Raw genomic sequence first — 25,232 nt, 5'->3', positions numbered from 1 at the left:
GTTTCTCAGGCCCTATGTTGCCCCCGTGCTAAACAACGGACCAGGGGAAACTACCCTGTCCCAGACCCAGTCCCACCACTGCTCTCTCCTAATCCCTGTCGGCAGAACTTACCGGTCATGGACCTTTCCTAAACATCTCTAATCCAAACCTTGCAGCCTGGTTCAGCTTTGCTACTGGTGCCTTGTGCGAAACCTGTAGTTGTGAAATATTAACCAGCTAATATTAACAGTTGGCAAACAAGACATCCAGACTAAGTAAAACACACTCCACCCTGACTGTCTCCATTTTACTATGCACGGTTACTACTCAACGTCAGCTGGCCGAGCAAATACAAACACTTGAGCACTAAGCTGCCAAGTTGCTACCATCTCCGGTTGAATGGTAGCTCCCTCCAGTCACACTCTGTTCCAGCTCACTTCTCTGACTGCTGTCTACAGCGTGACATTCGGGGGTCAGCTCTGTTGCTGAACCATTTTTAAAGAGGGAGACTCCAAATGTCAAGAATCAAGACAAGTTTTCTGTGATAAAAAGCTTCTGCATTTTCAAGCTGATTCGCTTCTTTTTGTGGTTTTGGCTGTGGTTAATGTGTAGGAGGAATGGGAGCAGAGGGAAGAACTCCCCACTGTTGCTCCTGTTTACAGTTGAGAGACATTGCTTTGAATATTAGCAAGGAGCTGCCTCTGTTGGTCTTTGCTTGGGAACACGCTGATGAGCTCTGCAAGTAGTCAGGGATTTACTGGATAACTGCTTGTAGTTTTTCTTTCAAAATTGTTCTCTAATTGTTCCCACCTGCACAAAGACTTCCTTGCGTTTGAGATTTATGCCATATAGAGGAGCTAGAGTTCCAAAATGAAAGTCCTGTTATGAACAATTCTACACCACCGTAGAGTTAAAGAATAGTTCTTTCTGTGGAAATTCTACAATGAAAAACCTAGTGAACATGTTTGTTGTCTCATTATTCCTTTTTATAAACTTGCTAATGTAAGTCACTAGATCAACCTGTGTGATCACAACATTAAAAAAAAAGAAAAGTGTTAATCATGAACTTGAAGCTTCAAACCTAGTGACAGCTACCATGTTTGGATGTGGAAGCTAGGGAAAATGTGCATATATTTTCATTGGACAGCCAATGCTCTGACTTTATTAAAGTAACAAGAAAAACTCACTTGAAATACAAAGTCAGTTTGTTTTTACAGGAAGTGGATTCCCAGCTGCTAAACGTATTCTTTCTGATCTATGCCTTACTGGTGATTTAACGTACAGTAAATCAAGAGCACTCCATTGCATAATTTTTATTTATGGATCCTTGACAGTTCAGTTTCTTCAAATATACTGCATCTAATCTTGCCTGCTGACATTTTACATAAGAATATGGACTAGGGATGCTGTGCAGGAATTACATTTAGTATACTTAGATTTTAATATAACTTTATACAGAGTGATGTTCATATGACTTGAATTAGAACAGATTTTGACCTTAAGGAGAAAGAAGGACTTAAACATGGGTATGTTTGGATGTTAACTTGCCTGACTGATATTCATCTGTTATACTAACTATGGTGGCTGCATGTTGACATGCAGTTTTTAAGCAATGTCACAGAGACAGATGCTAAGAATGTGTCATGTACTCATATGATTACAGTGTAGTCCTTGTGTCAAGTTATTATGGTTTGTTTAATTTGAAGCTCAGGTATCAGATTTTGTTTCAGTAATATCCTGTTTTGTCTACATAGATAACATCCTGGACGACAAGCCAGAGGGGAAGAGCTCAGCAGAAAAGGAGGAGCAACCTGTCGATGAATTGCCCAAGAGGATGAAGAAGGCTGACAGCACTGTACAGAGCAAAGGAAAGGTAAATACTTCAAGCAGTTTTTACTGCAATATAAAGTCATGCACCTCTATGGCAACAGCACAACCATGGCTAGAACAGAGAGAACACAAAAATGTCTTCTGTGCAAATTACAGTTATAATGCCATAACCACTGAAAATGCAAAGGTTGAATTTCTTTGTGGATTTTACAAATGTTGAAAACAACTGGGATCAACATATGCAACATTTTTGCCCCCAAGATTTTCCAGTACTGAAAAAACAATCTGACTACATACTATATGTATTTTACTGCTTAGCATTCTAATTAGTTTAATGACTTGTGCTCTATTATGCTGTGGGAACACATTCTGCAGTTTGACCCAGATCAACCAAAAAAACTCAATTTTTGTTATATGGCTATTGGAGCTGAGTCACTAATAGCTTCTTGGTTGTGCACAGAAGTGCAGAATTTTTAGTTTTTTACAGAATCTAGTTCATGCAAACATTTTTTTTTGGCAAATGGCAACCTGAAACATGTAAAATAAAGTGATTTTGATGAAATGCTGACAAATTGCACAGCACACATGATTAGTTCAAAGGTTGAAAATCTGACAATTCTTTCTGCTTTTACTGTTTTAAATGATGTAGTTTTGGCTTTTTTTTTTTTTAAAGATAACATACCTTTTATACCCACCAGCGGGTTTTGGGATTTAGAATGTTAAACTAACCTAATCTCTAAAAAGAAAGAAAACAAGACAAAAGAAAACATAAGAACTTCACTTTATAGCTAGCAGGAGCCACTGGGTGTGTTTGTTGTTTGAAATAATTACTGTTTATTTTAATTTAATTATTAATTTTCTGTCAATATTCGTCAAAGAAGGGTTTTGAATTCAACATGAAAAAAAGCAAATACATGATGAAGATTGAATTTGTTAATGGCGTCAGAGTATGAAATTTGAATATGAACATGTGAAGAAGTTTAATCCCATCTTCTTCTGTCTGGTTGTCCATGAAATTCTGTCTCTGCCTCAGCAGTACATCACTATCTCTGCAAGAAAAGTGTTAACAGGGTTTTCCATGTCCTGTGTCTATCTACACCTGTAGGTGTTTGACATGGAGCTGGGTGAGGAGTTTTACCTTCCTCAGAACAAGAAAGAGAGTCGACAGATTGCCCAGGAGCTGTCTGACCTTGTCATCTACTGCCAGGCTGTGAAATTCCCTGGTAGGGAATATTTTATCTTTCTGTCTCTCTGTCAGTTTTTTGCTCTTCTTTTACTTTTCATCTGAATAGACATTTCCCTGTATTCCTGTACAGGCCTCCTCTTTTTGTACCCCCCTCCTCCTTTTCCCAGTAAAGTCTGATTTATTCTGCATTAATATCTTCCTTCCTCCCTCTCTTCTTTTACTTCTGAGAAGCTGTCAGTTTGATTTCTCTTTTTTATATCTTGTCTCACTCTAATCCACTCCCATGTTATATTTAAGAGGTCAAACCTTTCCCCATGTTTTTGATTTTTTTTTTCTGTGAGACATTTAATACCCCTGTGTTACACTCCATTCCTATCCCACACAGGACACCCACTAAGATGATGAATCATCTTCTCCCCATGGGAAAGATATGGTTACTTAATTGTGCTGTTATTCCCCAAACAACACAACAACAGTAAAGTTACTGTACAGTAAGAAAATGTTTTTGTGATGTCCTGGTGGCGTAGTTTAGTTCAGATTGAACCCAGGACCTTTCTCACATGTCACTCTTCACTTTTACCCACATTTTACTCCTTTGATATAAGCTAAAAATGAAAATAGGTAAAATGAAACTGTTGGTTTAACACAAAAAAACAGAAAGAGCTTTTAGTTCAGCAGGTCTGAATGTTTGACTTTCCTTTCTGCACACTTATAAAACATTTCTTATTCCCTCTTTATTGGAATCTATCTTCATTCCTCGCTACCACTTATCTCAAATATTTCTGTTGGTCCTAAAATGTCAAACCTCTTATCACCTCTTGCCTCCCTCAAGTGTCCTCTTCTCTGTTTGTCTCCTCTTTTCTTTAAAGGACATCTGCCCTTATAAACCCGCCTGTGTTTCCACTGGTATTTTATTTGTTTACATTTTCCAAGGACCTGAGATCTGAGAAAGACGAAGCAGAGCGAGTAGCCCAGTTCAGACTGCAGGCAGACTGGTTGCTGTCGTGTGTTGTCTGGAGTTATTTTAGAAGGACATGCTACTTGGAAAAACTCGTGTACAACAATTTTAATGATCTTAAAAATTGCTCATAAAATATAAGGGATATTTCTCATCTCTAATGTTTTTAGAAAAAGAAGCAGGAAAATATTTACCGAATGAGAAACAGTAGAGAAATAAAAGATTCTTAACATTTAAATGTGTTCGATGCAAACTTTTTTGTGATAATAGAAATCAAATGATAATGACATTAGTTTTATTATCATAAAAAAAGACCTTTCCTCCATTTTCTATGTCGTCCTTCAGATCTCAAGCAAAATCTACAAGACTAACATTCAAGACTAGAATGAAAATAGGCTTCTTTTTCAAACAACAGTATTATGGAACTAGTGCCATTAATAATAACCAAATCAAGTTGTGCTGAAGCCAAATGCACTTGAAGTGACGCCTTACAGACGGAGGGCCAACTTGCTCTTCATGACATGAACTGACTGCATTTAGAGAAAATGCTATCTGAATTTTGAAAGACAAATGTAGATTGAGAAGAGGAGAGAGAGACACTAATGTGACTGCATGCTTTGCATTGTTGACTCTTCTCTTCTGTCTTCTTGATGATGTGTTTGAACCCAGGCCTGTCCACGCTGTCTCCAGCCGGCTCCGGTCGAGGGAAGGACCGAGGAAAGAGCAGGAAGTCCATATTTGGCACAGCTCCTTCTCGCTGCAGCACAACAGGAGAGGTCATGACTCAAAGCCGAACTCCTGGGAGAGGTGAGCAGGGCCGAGGAGTTGTTGAGCCAATTGTTAGTGTGCGTACATATGGAAATCGTAAAATATGGCTTACAGGTCATAAATTAGGCTAATTTCTTGCATTAATGTTAATGTTGATGGATGAACTGAACTGACAGTTCAGTAATCCATTCATTCCTTTGTACAGCTGAGGTCTCTGTCCCTTTGGAGTAAGTGTGCACTGTGTTGTATGTTCACTGAACATACAACACAGTGAACATGAGGCCTGAGTCAGCAGCTCCAATAGTCAGAATCAGGCTCAGCAAGTTCAAGAATGATGCTGAACTATCGACCATTTAAAAATACTTTTAAGTCATTTAAAATCAGAGCTCACTTCTGATATGCAGTAAACTCAGTAAACAGAATTTAATGTATTTGTACTTCCTAGTTCCCAAAGCCAAGCGTCATCTGTCCACTGGGTTTCAGTTCAGTGAGTTGGACTAAACAGTCAGAGCTCTTGTCAACCACTAAGCAATTCATTGAACGAATCTTTTCAATAATCAGGACACTAAAAGGAACTAATGTGCACATTACTGTTTTAACCCCACTACAAGAAGTCACTGTTTTAGGTGCATTTGTTAATTTTTTGCTTGTATTAAACAAAGAACCTGTTTAGGATGAATTTAGATACTGCTGTTGTGTATTAATATTCATTTTAAAGTCACCAACTGGTCTTAGTTGCTGCTAAATCCTATTTCATACTCTGAGCTGTTCTAACTTTGGCAGAAAGAGGGTCTTCATGTGGGACCGAGTCACTCCGAGTAAAAAACTGATTCAAAAAACATGTCAGTGCCTTTCAAAGTCTCTCTCTGTCCTCCCTGAAGGTGGCTCTGAGCGGCTGAGCTGGGAGGAGCAGCAGACGTCTCCCGTCCTCAACCCCCCCACGTCTCTCAGCGCCATCATCCGTACGCCCAAGTGCTACCACATCTCTTCAGTCAACGAGAACGCTGCCAAACGCCTGTGTCGTCGCTACTCTCAGAAGCTGATCCAGCACACGGTGTGCCAGCTGCTGAGGACGTATCCAGCGGCCACCAGGATTGACTCTACTAACCCCAACCCTCTGCTGTTCTGGCTGCATGGAATCCAGCTGGTGGCACTAAACTATCAAACTGATGGTACGGACAACATGCAGAGATGGGGAACAATACAATACTTGAGACTTTGACAGTACTTCTTAGGAATTTGGCACTCAAGCATTACCCATTTTTTCCTTTTTTTTTTTTTTTTTTAAAATAAAATCACTTAGTCCCAAAGAGTAGCCAGTGAAAAAGGAAGTTGAAATGCCTAATGCATTCTATGTGATCCTTTTCCTCCATTTTGTTGTAATAGAAAACAACCCCTAGGCCTCTTCTGCATGATAATCTTAGCTTTTTCCAACTTTGCAGAGCCTTAAAATTGACTGAAAAGCTTAAATTTGAGGTTCCCCCATGTACACTGATGCCCAGTTTACACAGAGAAATTATCCACCACTTGTTTTTCTTCTTCATTTCTCTAAATGTCTTCTTAATTCTGCAGCACTTTCTCTTCACCTGTCTTTCTCCAACTCTTCTTTTCTCTCTCTCTCTGTCTTTGTCTCCCTCTGGTTTTCTTGTTTTCTCACTTTGCTCTCTACCTTTCCATTCCCAGAAATTCTCTGTTGTCAGTGTTTGCTGTCTGCTCTCTGACAGATGAAGTTATTTTCTCTAAAAGGCATATCACATTTAAACAACTCTCTTATTCTCTCTTAAGGTCTGTCTCACTCCCACTCTCACTCTTTGTGTTTCCTTTGCCTTCCTCTGCTTCTCAAATCATTTTTCTCTCTTTTGAATTAAATTTGCCCAGTTGTGTTCAAGAAGAAATGTCATGCACTCTCTTATATATATGACACTCCTTCCAGCTGGTTGAACTAATTGCCAAAAAGCGGCTCAAATGTGGGTGAAAAGTCACTGCAGCTGACAATACCTTAACTGGATAATCGTCTTTAATACCTCCTTTAGTCAAGCTCACAAAGAGCATTGGTGTGAGTTTAAGTTTTCGTTTTTGCATTCCTAATTCAGCGTTCTTTCTCTTTCTTTTCATCCCAGACCTGCCCATGCAGTTGAACACAGCGTTGTTTGAGGCCAATGGTGGCTGCGGCTACGTATTGAAGCCAGCAGTGCTGTGGGATCGTAGCTGTCCACTTTATCAGCAGTTCTGTCCGATGGAGAGGGATGTGGAGAAAATGAGCCCTGCTGTTTATTCCCTAACGGTGAGTTAGGATGTCATACGGATCAGTCAGAATGACCGCTTCATGCTTGTTCGTTTTCTCGCTGCATTTTCACTGTCTATCTATCGCAAATTTTCCCATTTAAATAAAAAAGGAAATTTGGTGAGTCGCAATATACTGGAATTTTCGTTAACTGTGATATTTAAGAAGTGAAACATGGATATCACATTAATAATACAGATGAGAATATTGCCAGTGCTATTAACTGTACAACTTATAGTTTTATATTCTCTCTCCATCTTTCTGTACTTGTATTTCTAGTGTAATTCAATTGTCTAAAAAGAGCAAAACAGAATTAATTTAAATGATAGCATTATTTTTCTTTCAAATTCCCCGTAGACACCGCAATTATTTGGTTATTATAAATAATTTTAGCCACAATCCCCCAGACAAGGGGAGCTAAAATCTCTGCACCTGCCTACCTACAATGACTGTATTGTTACTAGAGACTGAAACATGCAGACTCGTGTTAAGTACTCATTTAGATCCACCAATGTGGGTGAGGATCTGACACTGAGTACATTTTGACTATAATCGTCACTGCAAGAGAAAAAAGAGAAGTTACATCCTTGTAAATGTAAATTTAACTGGATTAGTAGAATCAAATACTGTTTGTAGGTTAATCATGCTGCTCTGTAACAACCTCAATAAAGCCAGTTTGTATTAATATTTGGAAAGACGCTGACACCGATGCGATAAAACAAGCAGAGGAATGATCTCATATGACCTTAAACATATAAACCTGCCTGTTTCTGTGTATTTGAGGGGAAACCTGGGGAATTAAACTAATATATGGTAAAACAGAGATTCTGCTGGAAAGTCTGGCCTACTTTCATTAAACGAGCAAAAGATGAGCTTAATTTAGAGAGCAATTGCAAGCGCTGCTCAAACATAGTGTGAATATTGGTGCTCATTCATTTACTGTCTTTATTTTCTCCTCAGATTGTTTCTGGTCAGAATGTTTGTCCCGCTAACAGCGCTGGCAGCCCCTGCATCGAGGTGGATGTTCTCGGCATGCCCATCGACAGCTGCCACTTCCGTACCAAACCCATCCACCGCAACACCCTCAACCCCATGTGGAGCGAGCACTTTCAGTTCACTGTGCACTTTGAAGAGATGTGTTTCCTGAGGTTTGCCGTGGTGGAGAACAACAGCTCCCAGACGACAGCTCAGAGGACTCTGCCTCTAAAAGCCCTCAAATCAGGTAAGAATCCCAGATAACTAGTCTCCCATAGCGCTAACTTAGTGCAATTTGGTGTGGCTGCACGCATTATCAGTCTGCTTTGTATTTCTTTAAACCAGTCACAGTCATCTTGGGTACTGCGAGCCCAACATATTATGACAGTACCCCTGCAAAATACTGTTATATGATAACTGGGCTTTACAGTGGCAGTTAGCAGTGTTGCCTTGCAGCTAGAAGATTCCTGGTTCACGTCCCGGCCTGGGCCTGAGATCTTTCTGTGTGGAGTTTGCATGCTGAGGTTAACTGGTGATTCTAAATTGTCCTTAGGTGTGAATGTGAGTGTGATTGTTTGCCTCTGTGTAGCTTTGTGATAGACTGGCGACCTGTCCAGGGTGTCGTCTGCCTTCGCCCTAAGTCAGCTGGGATAGACTCCAGCACCCCCCTAATGCAGCACCGACCCTAATGAGGATTAAGCGGTGTATAGATAATGGAATGGATGGGTGTGATAACCATTGCTCTAAAGGTGAAGCCTGCCTGTGCTTCAGCTCTGGAGGAGCTCACTGTACTCATTAAAACCACAGATGATTTGCTGGCTCTATGTGACACTTGCAGAAATGTATTAAACTGATTTGACAGAAGCTTATGTGAAGTTATATGGACTGGTACATCGGTCAAGTTAATGCCACTGGAGCATGTTGCTGCCAGAGTGAAAAGATGTGGCAAATCAGCTCCAACTGACAATGGTCAAATCAGAAAACAGATTGATCAAGTCCTGCAAGAGTTGTTTTGGTTCTGAAACTGTACTAGAATCAGGTCTGATACATAGATAAGCTAAATCTAAGATCCATAGTCCTGTCATTGATGGTTGAAAGTTGTTGTTGGTTCTTGCAGCAAAGGGGATTTTGAAAACGGTAGCACACAGAGTAGAAGTGAAAGAGAATTCTGCATGAAATGTGCAGCATAAATGACAGACCTGTACCTACAGTCTACATCTAGTGAGTCAGACTAGTGTAAAACTGATTAAAGGTCTGATTTTACCTGTAGATGGGAATTTCATACACCAATAATAAATATACAACTCACCCTGTCTTAAGGTACAACAAATATTTGAATCTTAAACGCTTTCAATATAATAGCACTAGCTAGTAATGGATAATGTATATCCTAAATCTGTTTTTCGCTGTGTGTGTTTCAGGTTACAGACACGTCCAGTTGAGGACGCAGCATAACGAGCCACTTGAAGTGTCCAGTTTGTTTATCTACAGCCGCAGAACCGAGGAAGGTCCCACAGGGGGCGCTACACCCTCATCCATGGTAAGCCTCATTCAGACCCAGTGCTGAGGTAGCAAGAGTTCAGATTAGGTCTGATCGCTTAACTGCACTTTAAAAACTTCAAACCTTCTCAATGACACACACTTATTAATATTTAAACGTGGTAGACCGCAGTCCAAGAATGTTCAAAAGAAATCCTGCTGGCACCATCAGCAACAGCATAACTTTGAATCCTGTTCGCTCTGGCTCTGCTTTATCAGGCTCTCAGAGGAGAAAGTAAGAAAGACTGCCTGATGAAGCAGAAATGTCACGTCAATATGTTTCATAATAACCTGCTGCTGTGCACCTCTCCTGCCCTCCACACAGCTGTTCATTTCAGAGGAGAAACATGCGTCCCAGCAGCACAGGGTGACAGTGCATGGAGCTCCTGGTCCTGAACCCTTCACAGTTTTCAGTGTTACAGAGCAGACCACTGCCAAACAGCTGCTGGACATGGTTAGTATTTCAGACAAAGATTTATGATGTTTCAGTGATGCAGTTGCAGGTCCAGCGGAGGAAAGTCTCATGTGCACATTTAGTTCTGTGTTAAGAGATCTGTATTTGTCATGTGTCATGCACACCTTAAGTTTCACCTCTGGTGTCGTCTCCACAGGTTGTGGCATCAGCAGGAAACCCGTCAGAGTACTTCTTGTGTGAGGAGAAGGTTCCTCTGTTGAAGGAGCGCAGCGAGGTGAAGCGCTGTGCTCAGTTTCGCTGTCTAGCACCAGAGGAGGAGGTTGTCAGGCTGGTCTGCAGCTGGAGCACCGAGGAGGGATATGTGGGGAGAATCTGCCTCAAAACAAGAGAGGAGGTGAACATGAAGCAAAATAATTCCTTCAGCAGATTTGGTCACTAACCGACATCTGAACTGATCTTAAAGTAGACATTATCTGCATAATAAGTGTGTCATTACTATCACAAAAAACATTTTTTTTTGGTAAATCCTATTAGGTAGAGTGTGGCTCCCCCTTGTGGTTTTCTCATGCAAGTCACGTTTTCTTTTCAGGTATGCAATTTTAGTGTTACTGTGTTATAATTGCAGAACCTAAATGAAAAAAACACAGTGCTGGAGGGAGAGGAGGACATGACCGTGGGATGCAGAGAAGGAGCAGGAGGATGCGGGGGAGGAGGAGGAGGAGGAGGAGAAGACGACATGTTTTTTGTCCAGGTCCATGAAGTTTCACCAGAACAGCCTCACACTGTGATCAAGGCTCCACGATACAGCACTGCTCAGGACATCATACAGCAGGTGAGTGGTGGAAGCGTCCTAACTTAACCCTCTTAACCCTTAGCAGGAAGCTTCAGAGGCATGTTTTCTTTAAATTACCAAAATTTCACCATTTATCACAGCCAGAAACTGTACAAACAGGAAAAATTGTTGGATTTTTAAGCTTCGGACACTCCTTAAACTAGTCATCTGTTATGGGCTGTTTTGTCTGAAAACTGACCAAATCTAGGCTTAAAATGGAGATATTTAAAACAAATCTCTTTATTCTACACATCTCATTTTAGAATTCGCCATAAATATATCATTTGCTCTGGTTGGTTCTTTTAAAAACTAAAAAAATTTGCACTCCCTGACACAACCATGAAGCCATTAGTGCCTCAGCTGCAACTAACAGTCCTGTGACAAAAACTGAGGGGCTCTTCTACTGAATTGGGTTGAACTGCAGCTATGTTTACTCAGAACGTGTAGGAAACTAGTATGGAATCAAATAAAATAGTAAAATATATATAGTATGTAGAGTCTCTAGAATTTCTTTCCAGTATTGATAACGCCTAAACACAAAAATCATTGTGCATGTTGATTTCATTCTTTTTTTTCAATTTTTCTAAATGAAATGATCAAAAACAAATCTAGTTTTACATTTTCTTTTTATATCATTTATGACATAACTTTGTTGTCTCTATGTCTAGCCATGCTTGTGCTGTTTCCAAAGGGGCTGGACTTTATACTGCAGTGAAAAATGAGCCCACAGTGAATAAAAAATGTGACAGAAAATAACTGTAGCCGCTTGGGATTCAGAGGGTTAAAAAACAATTAAAGCTACATAATTTCTAATACTACATATTATATTGTAAAACCAAACAAATTCTTTTTCTAGTTCTCTTTGATTACAATAGAAACCACACATTTTTGTACATCTCTGTTTTTGTTTTTTGTTTTATCTGTTAATATCCTGTCTATTTGTTTCTTTTGGACCAGACCCTGTCAAAGGCAAAGTATTCCTGCAGTATCCTTTCTAATCCCAACCCCTGTGACTACGTCTTGATGGAGGAGGTGACCAAGGACGCCGGCTCTAAGAAATCTTCGGCCACTAAGCCTCTTCAGCGAGTGCTGCTGGACCACGAGTGCGTCTACCAGGCTCAGAACCGCTGGAGGGGCGCCGGAAAGTTCATTCTTAAACTCAAAGAGCAGGTAGCTCTATACATGGTAACCTATTTCCAGTTCTAGAGACTTTTTAGTGTTTGTTTTTAATTTTTTATTCTGTATTCATGTGCATTACTACTTTAAGCATGTGTTTCGCCCTTTTGTACGTTCCTAGTGTTGTAGTTTTGTGAGATAACCACTGTGCAGCGGTTGCATTAAAAGTGCACCACAAAGTGTGTTAATTTAATCCTTGTACGTTTGCATTTGCAAACATGAGCTAAAAACCATGAAGCAAACAGCTTTGCATGTGCTTGAAAGAACTGCTTCAGTGCCTGTTTTTCTAACATGTTGTTCTGTCACAGTAGTTGCATGTTCATCCTGCATTTTAACACAACTTGTATCTTTTGCCTGTCGCTTGTTGCTGCATTTGCTTTCAGTGTCTTTCATGTGCTATGCTGCTGATCTGTGTATTTTTTTTATGTAGTGTAAGTCTATTTTTTTAATGTATTTATTCTGTTTTGTGTTTATGCTGTATACTTTAATTCTGCCAACATTTTATTTATTCATCAACCTCTTACACTGGAGGTCTTTTACTGTGATGCCTTGAAAATAATGTGTTCAACCGCCCTGCCTCGCCGAATAAAGGTTAAATGATTTTGCAAGCTTTGTTTATTTAGGTTTTTATTATCCAGTGTTTGCTCAGCCTGTTATCTGCCTTCAAGATCTACTCAAAACCGACTGGCACCGTGTTTCTTATGGCATTTATGCATTTTATTAACACAAATCCGTTCCTGCTTACAGGTGGTGCGGGAGGACAAAAAGAAAGTCATTTCTTTTGCCAGCGAGCTCAAGAAGCTGACCAGTCGCAGTCGCAGCATGACGACTGGCAGCGGAGTGGACGGTCCTGCCCAGAGTAAGGATGATAGAGCTGCATGCTGTGTGGCTCTGACTGAGCTCCAGGAGTGAGGCTCACACTCTGCCTGCTGTCTGTGCATGGAAAGACAACAGAGGTACCGTATGTTGTCTCTAACCTCTAACATTATGCAAGGAGAACTCAATGTGAGCAGAAAAGTTTAAGGTGCCACTTCTGTTGGTAGACTACAGGCAGGTTATGGATGGAATATTAGTAGGTTTGACGTATTAGAGATGCATGCACAATATTTAAGAGATGTGATGTGTTAAATATTGGAGTGGAGTTTTGCCGAGATGTTTCTGATTAAGCATGAAACCTAGTGTTTTTTCACACATGGGAAACAATGATGATCAAAAAGCAAACAGTTCAGATTTTTTGGTCTGAAATATGGTGCTAAAAATGTGACAGACCATATGAAGATAATTCCCTTCGTTAAAGGTGATTTGTGGAGTTTTCTCAAACTCACAGTTATGGTTTGGTATCGAACAAATGTGTAAAACTTTCTTCCTCAAAAACGTTTGCAAATGCCCATTTTTCTTTGTTTAAAATCTGCATCATATAGATCTTATTTGCTCAACAGAGCAACAGGTGATCAAAGCTTGCAATTTACAAATCTTTGCATCCAGTTTTTGCTGTGATTTAATTCTGAAAGTGACCAAAGTGGTGTTTCGTACGTCTGCTTTGACTCTTCTTTAAGGAAGATGATTCACTAGCCACTGTTCTTCATCCACTATGCTGTCGTCTGTCTAAAAAATAAGTTACACCCCCAAGGTGTAAAGTGCGTTCAATGAGCATCACCCAGGATCACAACCAATCAGGCTTTCCAATCACACTTTGAATTAGTTAATGTAGAGTTAGAACGTTTTTGGACAGTTGCTCTGAAAAGCAGATCATATGCCAAGTTAAAACTGTCCACAATATAAAATTGTCATATTGCCCTTACCATAATTTCCTCACTGACACACCAGTGTTGTTGCGTTAAATGAGGGTAATGGTTGGTTGGCAAAGACTTGAAGAGCAACTGTAGCTAGAGAGACAATGTAAGCTACAGGAAATAAAGAGTATAGAGGAGCCTCGGACAGAAAACCTTCTGAGAAAAGTTTCTAAGGCTCTGTGTAATAAAGAAGCTCAGTGTTCAGATGAAGGATTACGCTTGACGCTAATGTCATAAACATGCATCGAAAGGGAAAACAAAAGTTCCACATATCAGGTTTCAGTGTTTTGTTGTATTTTGAATGCATTAATGTGGTACCTCCGTCTTTCTTTGAACTCAAACTTTGTTATTTAATTATAAATTAACAGAAATTGTGTAAATAAATAGTATCTCCTCTGCAGGGTATCTGTCTGCAGCCGCAGGTCTGAAGGCTTGGGTGACAGACGGCAGAGTTGGGGCAGGAAGGTTCTTACTGGCCTCCTCCTCCTCCTCCTCCTCCTCCTCCTCCTCCTCGTCATCCTTCAGGGGGCAGCTCCACCTTCCCACCTCTTCTCTGACCCTACCGACCTGGAAGCTTCACCTCCTCAGGAACTGGAAGATCCACAAATGAGATCCAGAGAGAGAGAGACTTGCGCTGACTTACTTCTAAACTTGGAGGATTCCCCCTTTTTTCCATGGGAGGCGAGATGTTTCAGTGAGGCTCTGATGAATTGTGGAATTCTGGGATACGATTCTCTTGTGAAGGATCCTGCCTTGTGTTATCTGAGCAAGTTGAGGACAGGAGTCAATTTAAGCCCCGTTTTTGGGTTTAGGTGACAGATGTTCAGCCCCTTTTGCTTGGTTGAATGATGAACAGGAGGTTGGAAATCCCTCCTGATGGTCATGTGGGTCGGTAGTTCCAGCTCCTCCTGGTGTCTTGGTAATAGTTTAGCTCTGTAAGGGTTCAGAGTACCAGGGGCAGCTGTTTTTATTGAAGTCGTCAGGGACATAAAATAGCATTCTCCTGTTTCTGATGAGCAGGAGATAGAAAAAAACATTTCCCTGAGTCACATGCAAAGGATGTAGAGTTTGCTTTGATGGGCCAGTTTTTTTTTGTTGCAAGGAATTTACACACAAAAAGTAGTTTTAAAGTAGAAATGGCTGCTAAATGGCATTTGGATTTATTGAGAAACTGAACCACACACTATTTTGAGTGTTGATTATCCCTTTTAGGTTTGAAGGACAATTCGAATGTGGCTACACAAGTGGTCCAGCATGTTTTGGATGAATATATGCTGCATTTGGCTCAAAGTAAACTCATAAACTACCCCTTTGCATCCAGCAGTTGGAGGGAAATCTGCTTGAAAAAAGTAAAGGAGGGGTGTAGGAGAGTCTGAATTGTTCTCTCTCTTTCTGAGGTTTGCGCTCTTTTGGTTGAGGGCATTGTGAAGGAGGCTGACAAGCTGGCTTGTTTGGTTCTTTTCTTACTGTTCCAGTTTCACAGTACTGTAAGGGCACATGTTTTGGGGGCAGTGCAGCTGAGCAACGCTCACACAAAGAGGCAACAACGTGAGACACCCCATTCACAAGTTTCCAGGCTTTTATAAATATTCTGTAATGGAAGCAGCGAGGCTTGAGGCAATTTCTTTGACACTACCGTCTCTGCCCTGAAGGTGACAATACATAAGCAGCATTTTAAGGCAGTGTAGGTGTGAAATATTAACCTCTACAGGGGCAACTGTGGAACAACTTTGTATCACAGTTGTTGGTAAAGTTGTCCTACATTGCTTTAAAATGTTGTAACACTGCCTTGTACTTTTGTAGCTGTATCTCCTGGGATGATCTGCTTTGTTTCAGAAAGTGTCTTCGGGCTGTCATCACTGTCCACAAATAAGTAGGTCGACTAGCATCTTATCTTCCCAACCAACCTGATGAATTATTGTTTGAATTATTTTCTAAAGTTCAATTCATAAATAGGACAGTGTCGTATTTTTTTACGTTTTTTTTTTTTTTTTTTTTACATTTTACACTTCATACAAGACTAGAAAACTTTCTGCTCTAAGAAATTTGGAAACATGCTTCTAGAAGAAAGAACTGTTCCTGAATACTGGCCCAGTTACAGTTTAATCTAAAACAGTTGCATCAAGTCACAAGGTTAGAACCAGACATTTGATTCTAGCTTTCTTTAAGTTTTTCAAATGTCAAAAAATCCCCTCTATGAGATATGACTTGATACGAAAAAAGAAATGAAGAAATCTGAATATTTCCTATAATTTCCTCCACCATTTGAAAGCAGCAATGATGATTTTCAGCTCTAAGATCCTTTTTGGAAAACAGCTTGGTCTTCTTCCAACAGCATTTTGCACATTTTGTTTTTCCTTTTGCTGTTGTCTCGTTTTTTTGTGTGTGTTACTGTCCGACTCGCGACAGAGACTTGATTGTTATGAGATGGTCAGACTTTCTTTTTTCTAATTATGATCATCGTATTTATTACTTTTAATTTCAGCCCAATTTAGCATTGAAAAAAGCACAAGACACACAAGGTTTGTAGTCCAAACTTGAATTTTTTTCTCGCAAAAATTATTTTCTTAACGACAGAATGAATTTTATTTCTTTTTAATTTACTGGCCTGGATTTACTGTGCTTGATTTTTTAAAAATATCTTTATAGATTACTAATATTGATTGATTGTCATTAATGATTGTAGATTTTAGGATCAGTTTTCTTTCAGAATCTAGTAAAACTTGATTCATTTGGGGCCACTTTCCCCTTTTTTTCTGTGCTAATGAGTGACATTTCCATATTCTACAAAGTATTTTTTAAAAGTTTAGATAATTTTCCTCCCCTTATTATTTAATCTTATTTGGCATTTCAGTTAATATGTATATTTTCCCTCTAAGAGCCCTATTAAAAATGTTTTAGTCTTCAGGATTATTTTTTAGGTGAGTTGACTGTTAAAAAGAAGCCTGGAAAAAAGAAAAAACACATTTGTGAGTAAATGAAAAGTGTTCGGAACGCATTCCTGTTAGATTGAATTTTGGTTAAAAATAAGTCACATGGGTTTAAAAGTGCATTTGGCCAATTTAAACCCACATTCCAACTTACAAACTGAAAATGTGCGTTTAAAGAAACTTTTTTTAACCTGCAAACACTAAATTTGTGAAAACACAGGACGCCAAATGTCATGTTATCTTAAACGTGTGATTGTAGGCATTTTGATAAGTGTGGCCATGCTCCAGAAATGATTTTAAGGTTTTCGTCCTTGTACATTTATTCTTCTTTGGGTAAAACTTTGCTCTGTGCCAAGTAGTGAGTTTGAATTTGAGTGCAATAGTGAAGGTCTGTCACTTCAACTCTTCATTTTTTTTAATCGTCTATAGATAGATTGTATTTCTGCTCGTTTTTTTTTTTTTTTTTTACCAGTCAACCTTGAATTGTTTAAATTTGTCAAAAATGATATCATTCACGGACACGGATTATCTTCCGTCAGTGGTACAGCGGTAGGACCGTCCCTAAGGCTGATGTAATTAAGGTAGATGAGACTGTGATCCCAGAAACCACAACTCTGTGTCAATGATAATTCAGCTGTAATCCTTTTATCCAGTCAGGCTTTTGTTATTATAAATGATTAGAATTTAAACGCGGAGGCATGCCAAATGATAATACTTCATAAAATGGTCATTATCTACAACCAGCATGCCTGGATGGAAGCGATATCAGCTGTAATAAGTGTGTGACTCCACACAGGAAGGGACATTTTTCTGTTAAACTGTAAATCTGTGAGCTATCTGCTTCGTCACTTCATCTACTTTTCCTTCTTTCTAACCTGTAGACCTCATTTTCTGAATGTATCATTTCTTAACGTGTTGACAACCTGAGACAAATGTGTGTTTGAAAGTTATTTATTTTAATGTGAAGCCCTGGTTGGCATTTATTTGTTGTTTATGTGTACGTTTCTGTAAGTAGTTTTAAGTGTTTCTTTTTTTATTTATTTCAGTACGTGAGAAGGGGGAATTCTACAGTCCCGATGTTACTCAAAATTATTTAGATACGTAAAGAAATATTTTACTTTATGTGTAAAATATTCAGCATAGTATTCATAATTCTGGCATGTTATTCTGCAGTTACACGGCAGCATCTTTTATTTTTCATGAATGTGGATGAAATCTGACAACTTTGTTTTACATTTTGGTGTATATTCATTATATCCACTAAATATGACATGTGCTTGCTGCCTGTTGGCTGCGTTTCATCTTTAGCACTCCATAAAATGTCCAGTATACCCTTTAACATCCACTATCTGTGTTTAACATGACCATCAAGTGAACATTTGTCTATTTACTTGAATTTTTAAATGGCTGATAATTGGTGGACTTGTCATATACCAGGATCACAATAAAGATGCAAACACTTAACGCTGCTGCATATCAAAGTGTTTGTTTGAGTATATTCATTCAAAAACTACACGAATATTCCTGTTTTGTACTACCTAATACCTAAATATTGTACTTCTAATTCTACTCCCTACATGCTCTGTTTTTGTATATTTTGATCAGATCAATTATTTCCTTTCGACCCTCTTTGAGCAAGCGCTTGGTGACAGTGGGGAGGAAAAAAACTCCTTGTTAGCAGGGAGGAAGGAAAAGACCTCCGGCAGAACTAGGCTCAGGGAGGGTGGCCATCTGCCTCAACCGGATGGGGTGAAAACATTACAAAGATCAACAAACAGACACAGGAATGGTGCAGTCCAGTGTTTAAAGTCGCCTTTTCGTTTGGAGCATTAACAAAAATATCTGAAAATCACAGACATTGCCTGATATTACAACTTGTGGGATATAAGTTTGTTGTTGTAAAGTAAAAACAACACACAAAGATGCATTTTTGATTGATTCTCACTTAAATAACTAGATTTTCACAGGCAGTTATATACTACATACCAAGTATTTGTGCAAGCATACAGTATCTGTAGGGTCATTCTGACTAAAGCACATTTAAATTAGCTGTACATCCTGCTCCTCCTTGTTCTCTATAAAGTCTCTGATCATTCTCTTCATTTTGGGTCCATCCAGCATCAGTCCAAGAAAACAAAGAAAACAACGTGGCAGAATCTGATATATTTTTCTAAGGGAACAATACTAGTTTTTAAGGAGCCTGTTTGCAGCTGACAATATCCTAAAAGTGTCAATCACCATCTATGAAACTCACTTTTTCACCTGATTCTTTGTCTCACTGAGCCCATCATGAGAAATGTGAGAAGGTGATGCTTTTACCTGTTGAATTAGCCCCTCCCAACTCATCTTACTTACCTTGTTTTCATGCAGACTCTGCTGGCAGTGAGGAAACCAGTAACTAATACTTACTTCTTTTCCTCCCAGTTCAACCCCTGAACTCTGTCCTTGTCACTGTCGACTCCACTTTTGGTCGAGGGTGAGCACATTATTACATATGAACCTCCACAACTTTTGGTCTGCATCCTTTTTAACATCTGACAGCAGAGCTTCACTGTGACGGAGTAACATGAGGAAGGTTTCATGCTTCTTCCCCCACCAGATCCACCCTAACCTCTAACAGACACCCAGACTAAAGACCCAGTGACAAGGACAGAGTTCAATCAAATAAATCAAACAAAAGACATTTAACTGAGGACCTCCAATGAGGAGGAAGAGCCAGAGGAGGAGGAAGGAGCAGGGACGAGGATTAGGATTGAAAACAAGGATGAAAGGGAGGAAGCAGGAGAGAGAGGAGCTAAGAGGTGTGAGAGGTGGACCCCAGATGTTGGACGTGAGCCTGCAAGCTGCGAGCTTGGAGCCTTTCGAGCCACCAGCCTGCGAACTGCAAGCTGTGGACCTTTGTGGCCGAGAGCCACCAGCTGGCGAGCTGGTAGTCACATTAGTCTTGGGCCAACAGGCCAGTTAGAGCTGTGGCCCAAGATCTCAGTCCAAGTGTGGTGCTGATGACTCTGAAAACAGAAACAAAACCAACATTTCTACTTCTGCTGCATGAACAGATCAAATGTCATTCATTCTGCAGGATTATTTGTGAATATATGTATAACCAAATAAATTGAACAAAAATTGTTCATGTGCTTTGTCTCACAAAATAATAAGTTGATTTAAAAAAAAAAATCAACTCTATTTTAAACATTTTATGAAAAAAGGCCCAGTTACCATCTTGTCTCCTATTTTTTAACACTAATTTCAACAAACTCAGTGTCCTCAATCCAACATCAGCATTTCTTCAGTCACTAAAACTTTGTTTCACAATTTTCACATTTCTCAATACTTCCCAGAAAACACAATTTTACACAACAAAAACCTCAATAAATATCACCCAAACTCTGTTTTTAAAATGGGCCACAAAACATTCTATCACTTCAAAAAAACCTCTAAATTCAACTATTTGTTCTGTTTCATAAACGATTTCAACGTATTTAAGGAAGTCAGTTTACGAATTAAGCTCATTAAAAGCATGAATTTAATTTGTTACCATCATAGTTATTGTCAGGTCAGACAGATCTCCTAACAGCAATGAGTGAAGCTACCTTCTGTTCATTTAAATGCATAACTATGTGCTCTGGTGGAGACCTCTTGAATTTCTCCAGCAACAGCAGTTCTCACAAAGACAAAATCAGCAGCTCTGGAGGCCGCGCACCATTTATGAAAGAGAGCTCACTCCTCCCTGGCAAACTCAACATAACTCTGATTAGGCGAATTTCTCTGATTGCTAAACTTCTGCTGATAGGCTTCAGGGTCCGTGTATATTTTGGCAATTGGATTTTCCATTCTGAAACGGGTATTGAAAAACAAAAAACGAGTGGCTATTTCATTTTCGTTTTAAAATACAAAAATTAAAATTGAAATACAAGGCATATTTCCTTTTCATGATCAAAAAGGGATACACGAAATTTTAAAAATACTTTGATTTTCATTTTTATATTTAGAATAACAAAAAAATAAAAATAAGTAAGAGAAAGAAACGAAAAAAGGCCCGTTTTTTCATTTTCTGAGACCGGAAGTGGTCATCAGCAAGTGTGGAGCCAAACGACAACAAGATTCTCAGAGGGCGGAGCCACAGAGCAGTGACTGGTCAGACCATAGACAGATACAGACGACAGCGCGCTAGCGTATCTAGTCTGCTATATATATCTATGGTCGGCAGTGTGGTAGCGTCTCTGGCTGCTGTTGACCTTATTTTTGGAGTAAAACACGGTAAGAAGATAAATACTTCTAACCAGGAGCGTTGTTTTGTTGTACGTTAAGTCAGCGACTTGTGAAGAGTTGTGTTTTGTCGTGTTTGAGCAGTTGGTCCGGACGCGTTAGCTAGCTAAGCGGCTAAGTTAGCTAGCGGGCTAATTAACGCAGGTGGCTAACTTACCGCTGAACACCCGTGTTAGTTGCTGCAACAGCTGTACGTCATTATTAGAATGAACTTCTCAACCTGTATTTCTCTGCTGTGTATTTTAGCTTTTAAGAAAGTTATTTTACTTTAATACTAGTTGTATTAATAACCTCATAACATTCCAATTTTTCTTCCAGTCTTGGTTGGAAATAGAATCTCTGTATTGATTCAGGTAAAAACTGAACTTCACAGCATGTTGAAGCAAAACAACCAGATGAAAACTGTGATGGTGTTGGATTGTCAGACCGTAATGTTGCAGCTCAAAGCAGCTTTTCTAGCTCAGTTCATTCTGACATTCAGCTATGAATCAACACAGCAGATGGTGATCCATGCTGTGGAAGTCTCACATCTTCTGATTTAATGGAGCTGCTTTGCACTTTTTACACTGTTTATTCACCAACACTTTATTTAATAAAAGTCCCATCTAGTTTTTATGAGGAATGTGAGGTTTTAATTTCTCTGTGAATAACTGCAGTCTAATGCAACAGCTGGAGTTGTAACATCTGTCCTGATATTGATAATGAAGTATTGATCAGAATACTTATGGTCAGCAGTCATCCCTGAAGTTTTACATTAAAAGCTTTACTTGTGTTGTGAACTTTGGTAAGAAGCAGAAACTTTAGCGTTGCCATGGATACATGAGTGTTAAATTCTGTCCATGTTTCCATTGTGGGAAATTCAGTCCAGCAGATGAGTTTGTTTTTACTGCCAGCTACCATTCAGTCTGAGATATTAAGAATAAATAGATGTGCATAATGTGGAAATGAACACATTTTATTTTCATTTATTCCTACAGCTGCTACACGGAAAGTTCCAGAATGTGGAGGAATTTAGTCTCACAATCAGACAATAAATATTATCTGAAAGTCAGGTTATTGTTGTTTATCAGCGCAATACAAAAATATTCATGTTAGAAATATTCCAGTTAAGATGCTAGACAATCATGATTTATGTAAATTTACCTCAGTATGAATGTTCAGGTTAAGAATGTGCTGTGATATTTATTATCATTAGTTTAGCTGATTAAAGTTTATGACTCTGCACTACATTATTTATTTAAATTTACATCATTATTAGAATATTTAGGGTCAGACCTTACAGTATTGAGATTAAGAAATCAAATATTCTATAAAATGTAAATACACTGAACTCATTTGGATATATTTAAGTGAGACTCTACAATATTATTTGACACAAATTTGTAAATCAAAATTTTAATCATTTTTACTCCAAACATTTACTGGACTGATTTAAATATTAAAATCACTCCTTTCTAATCCTCTGCTGTACGTTCAAACCTGAGGCCTGAAATAGAAACACACAAGTATCTGATTGAAGGAACTTCTGCAGAGTCCTGGTTCCAGAACATGATGATAGAATTATAGACAAACTTTAACAAAAGCTGCCTGAGAGTTTACAGGTTTTTATGTTAGATTTCTTCACTAATTTCATGAGTTATCAGCAAAAATCAAATGTTCATTTGATGAACTTTATTTCTAAAACATCCAGAATTGGAGCTCATATCTTTGGCAGCTGTAAAGTTTCTGCTCCTTCAAAGTTCACAACACAATGAATTAATTCCTAAAACACTCTCAATGCTGGAGAGCGTTTGTGATGCTGAAGCAGTGACCAGTTTTTCTGTTTCTTCTCTGGAGATGCACAATGAGGGATGTCTGCAGCGACTGAGAAAGAGTCTCACCACATCCTGACATGAGGAAAAAGACTTTATTGAAGACTAGAATGAGAAAAACTATCCAGACAGCAGACGGCTGCATTCAAGGTGAGCTCCTGAACATTTGATCTGGAACAGGAATTCAATAACAGCCGCATGAGCTTCATTTCAGTCTGTAGCTGCTGAATTCATGGATGAATCATCTGGCACTAGAGAGGAAGACCATCAAACATCCATGTCAGCTGATGGAGGTCCAAGAGTCTCACCCAACAAACAACCTACAGAGTGAAGACCTCGAATCTGATTGGACGGCCTCCTATTCACCCACGTGTGAACAAATGCCTCTAAGTTGATTTGTTTTCTAAAATAAATCTAGTTTGAGTCCTAATCTATGCCTGTGTGTTTGCTTCTTTACACCGCTGTTAACAGTTTAGGCTGTTAGAGTGTTCCAGATAAGACAAGTACAAGATTCTTCAGAGCCGTTCTACCACGAGCCTGACAGGAAGAACTCCAACAGCTACTGAATGTTCCTGTGGTCCCCTCAAGGCTACAGGAGGAGCCCTACGAGGACAAGCCGGTCCACCTGATGGTGGCCAGTCACTGTGGTTCAAAGCCAACACCGACTACGTGGACTTCTACTACACCACACAGAGGCCTTCAAACCGGACCAACAAGTTCAGCGACTCCCCAACTCGTGGGTCTGAGGACGCCACCTAGCCTCGGCCCAGCCGGCCTCCTGTCTGTGGGTGTTTGAGTGCTGAGAGGTTTGTGGATGCATGTGAACGTTCTGTGTTGAAACAGTAGCTTTGGACTCAGTAACGCCGGGAAAAACCAAGAGCTCCTTTATTTGTGACTTCCACTAAAAAAACTGATGAAAATAAGTTTGCCAGGGTTCTGACTGATAACAGATTATTAAATAATGAAAATAATCGTTTAAATATTCCTTTAAACAATCCTTTTAGGTCTACATTTCCTTTACACTGACTTCTTGGTATATGTACAAGTAGTTTGGGTGGAATATACCAATAAGCCCAATGTTCAAGGGTTCTTCTGGGAATATACCATTAAACCAACCTTATAGGTAAATGTTCCAGGATGTTGGGTAGAATATACCATCAGATCAACCTTTTAGGTCTACACTGGAAGATTTTAGAGTAGAATATTACTCCAAACCATCCTTTAGGTCTACATTTAAGGTGGAATACTCCTTTACACCAAGATTTTTTGGTCTACATTGAAGAATTTTAGGTGGAATATTCCTTTGAACGAACTTTTTAAGTTTATGTTCAAGGATGATGGGTGGAATATACCATCAGACCAACCTCCAAGGTCTACAGTAGTGAATTTTACGTGGAATATATCATTAAACTCACCTTTTAGGTCTACATTGAAGGATTTTAGGTGGAATTTTCTTCCAAACCGTCTTTTAATCTACATTTAAGGATGTTTAGGATGGTATATTCTTCCAAACCAACTTCTCAGGTCTACATTTCAGGTGGAATATTCCTCCATACTAACTTTTTTGGTCTACATTGAAGGATTTTTTTCTAAACCACCCTTTCGGGTCTTTATTTGATGTTTTGGGTGGAATGTTCCTTTTAACCAGCCCCTCAGGTCTCTGAGGAATTTGGATGGAATACTCAGTTAAAGCAACATTTTAGGTGCATGTCCAAGGATTTTTGGTGGAATGTTCCTTTAAGGTGGATGTGTGAGGACCTTGTAGGTGGAACACTTCCTGAAACCAACCTTTTAGGTCAACATTCAAAGGTTTAAGGTGGAATATTCCTTTAAACCAACCTAAATTTCATGTTTTGATCATTATCAAGTGAGAAACCTCAATCCAGACTCCTCATAATGACATTTGAGATTTATGCTGCTGTTATTTGTTTAGTCCAGACTAAATGACAGAAATCCACAACTGTAATTTTATTTCAGGACTCGGTTATTAAATGTCAAAACAATCCATGTGACTCTAAAAACTCAACAGCTTTACAAACTCTAAGATTAAACTCTCCACAAGGATCCAAAATAAGTTGGACTTCTACATGAGAGCTTTAATTATTCTTCATCTACTTCCTGAAAAGTTTGGTCAATAAAAAAAAAGACAAAAACTAATATTTTCAGCTGAACTAAAGACAGACTTTGTGATTTTTCTGCTCACATGTTGTGTTGTTGTAAACTTACTCTTTCAAATAAATAGCTGCCTAACCTCCTGGAAACCAGCGTTTGTCCTGTTTTTGTGTTGCTCCTCGGCAACCCTAGACAGCCGGGTCGTAATGTTTTTTGAGCAACACACCATACTATGACGTTTTTACAATGATGGTTCTACTATGGAACCAGTTTGACATGTTCAGGTGTTATCTGTGTGAAAACTCAGAGATTTCAGGTATCAGAAGGTGGTTTTCAACTTTCTTTGTTAACTTTCTGCTTCAACTTTAAACTAAATT

General features: G+C 39.1%; 1 protein-coding gene and 1 long non-coding RNA gene across 19 annotated transcripts in view; both read left to right on the top strand.

Annotated features, from left to right (window-relative positions):
* plce1 (phospholipase C, epsilon 1) overlaps nucleotides 1-18,130 on the top strand; it is an 88,883-nt gene extending 70,753 nt beyond the window's left edge. For 16 of the 18 annotated variants that reach the window (XM_055004800.1, XM_055004801.1, XM_055004797.1 and 13 more), the window contains 13 exons: nucleotides 1,735-1,853; nucleotides 2,916-3,033; nucleotides 4,624-4,761; nucleotides 5,604-5,894; nucleotides 6,843-7,006; nucleotides 7,967-8,228; nucleotides 9,403-9,521; nucleotides 9,846-9,974; nucleotides 10,132-10,329; nucleotides 10,561-10,767; nucleotides 11,725-11,937; nucleotides 12,691-12,802; nucleotides 14,138-18,130. In XM_055004800.1, coding sequence (XP_054860775.1) covers nucleotides 1,735-1,853; nucleotides 2,916-3,033; nucleotides 4,624-4,761; nucleotides 5,604-5,894; nucleotides 6,843-7,006; nucleotides 7,967-8,228; nucleotides 9,403-9,521; nucleotides 9,846-9,974; nucleotides 10,132-10,329; nucleotides 10,561-10,767; nucleotides 11,725-11,937; nucleotides 12,691-12,802; nucleotides 14,138-14,346 — 2,279 coding nt within the window. In that variant the 3' untranslated portion in view covers nucleotides 14,347-18,130. Of the gene's footprint in view, nucleotides 1-1,734; nucleotides 1,854-2,915; nucleotides 3,034-4,623; nucleotides 4,762-5,603; nucleotides 5,895-6,842; nucleotides 7,007-7,966; nucleotides 8,229-9,402; nucleotides 9,522-9,845; nucleotides 9,975-10,131; nucleotides 10,330-10,560; nucleotides 10,768-11,724; nucleotides 11,938-12,690; nucleotides 12,900-14,137 lie in introns of all 18 variants that reach the window. The other 2 variants (XM_055004813.1, XM_055004811.1) reach the window with 1 other exon arrangement.
* A 2,537-nt stretch (nucleotides 18,131-20,667) lies between these two features.
* Nucleotides 20,668-23,173, top strand: LOC129347446 (uncharacterized). Its single transcript, XR_008599562.1, has 2 exons — nucleotides 20,668-22,893; nucleotides 22,958-23,173. It is a non-coding gene; the product is annotated as an uncharacterized LOC129347446 (long non-coding RNA).
* The last annotated feature ends 2,059 nt before the right edge of the window (nucleotides 23,174-25,232 follow it).

The sequence above is a fragment of the Amphiprion ocellaris genome, chromosome 18 (assembly GCF_022539595.1).
Source record: "Amphiprion ocellaris isolate individual 3 ecotype Okinawa chromosome 18, ASM2253959v1, whole genome shotgun sequence".
In the NCBI taxonomy this organism is placed as follows: domain Eukaryota; kingdom Metazoa; phylum Chordata; class Actinopteri; family Pomacentridae; genus Amphiprion; species Amphiprion ocellaris.
This window is presented reverse-complemented; position numbering and strand designations above follow the sequence as displayed.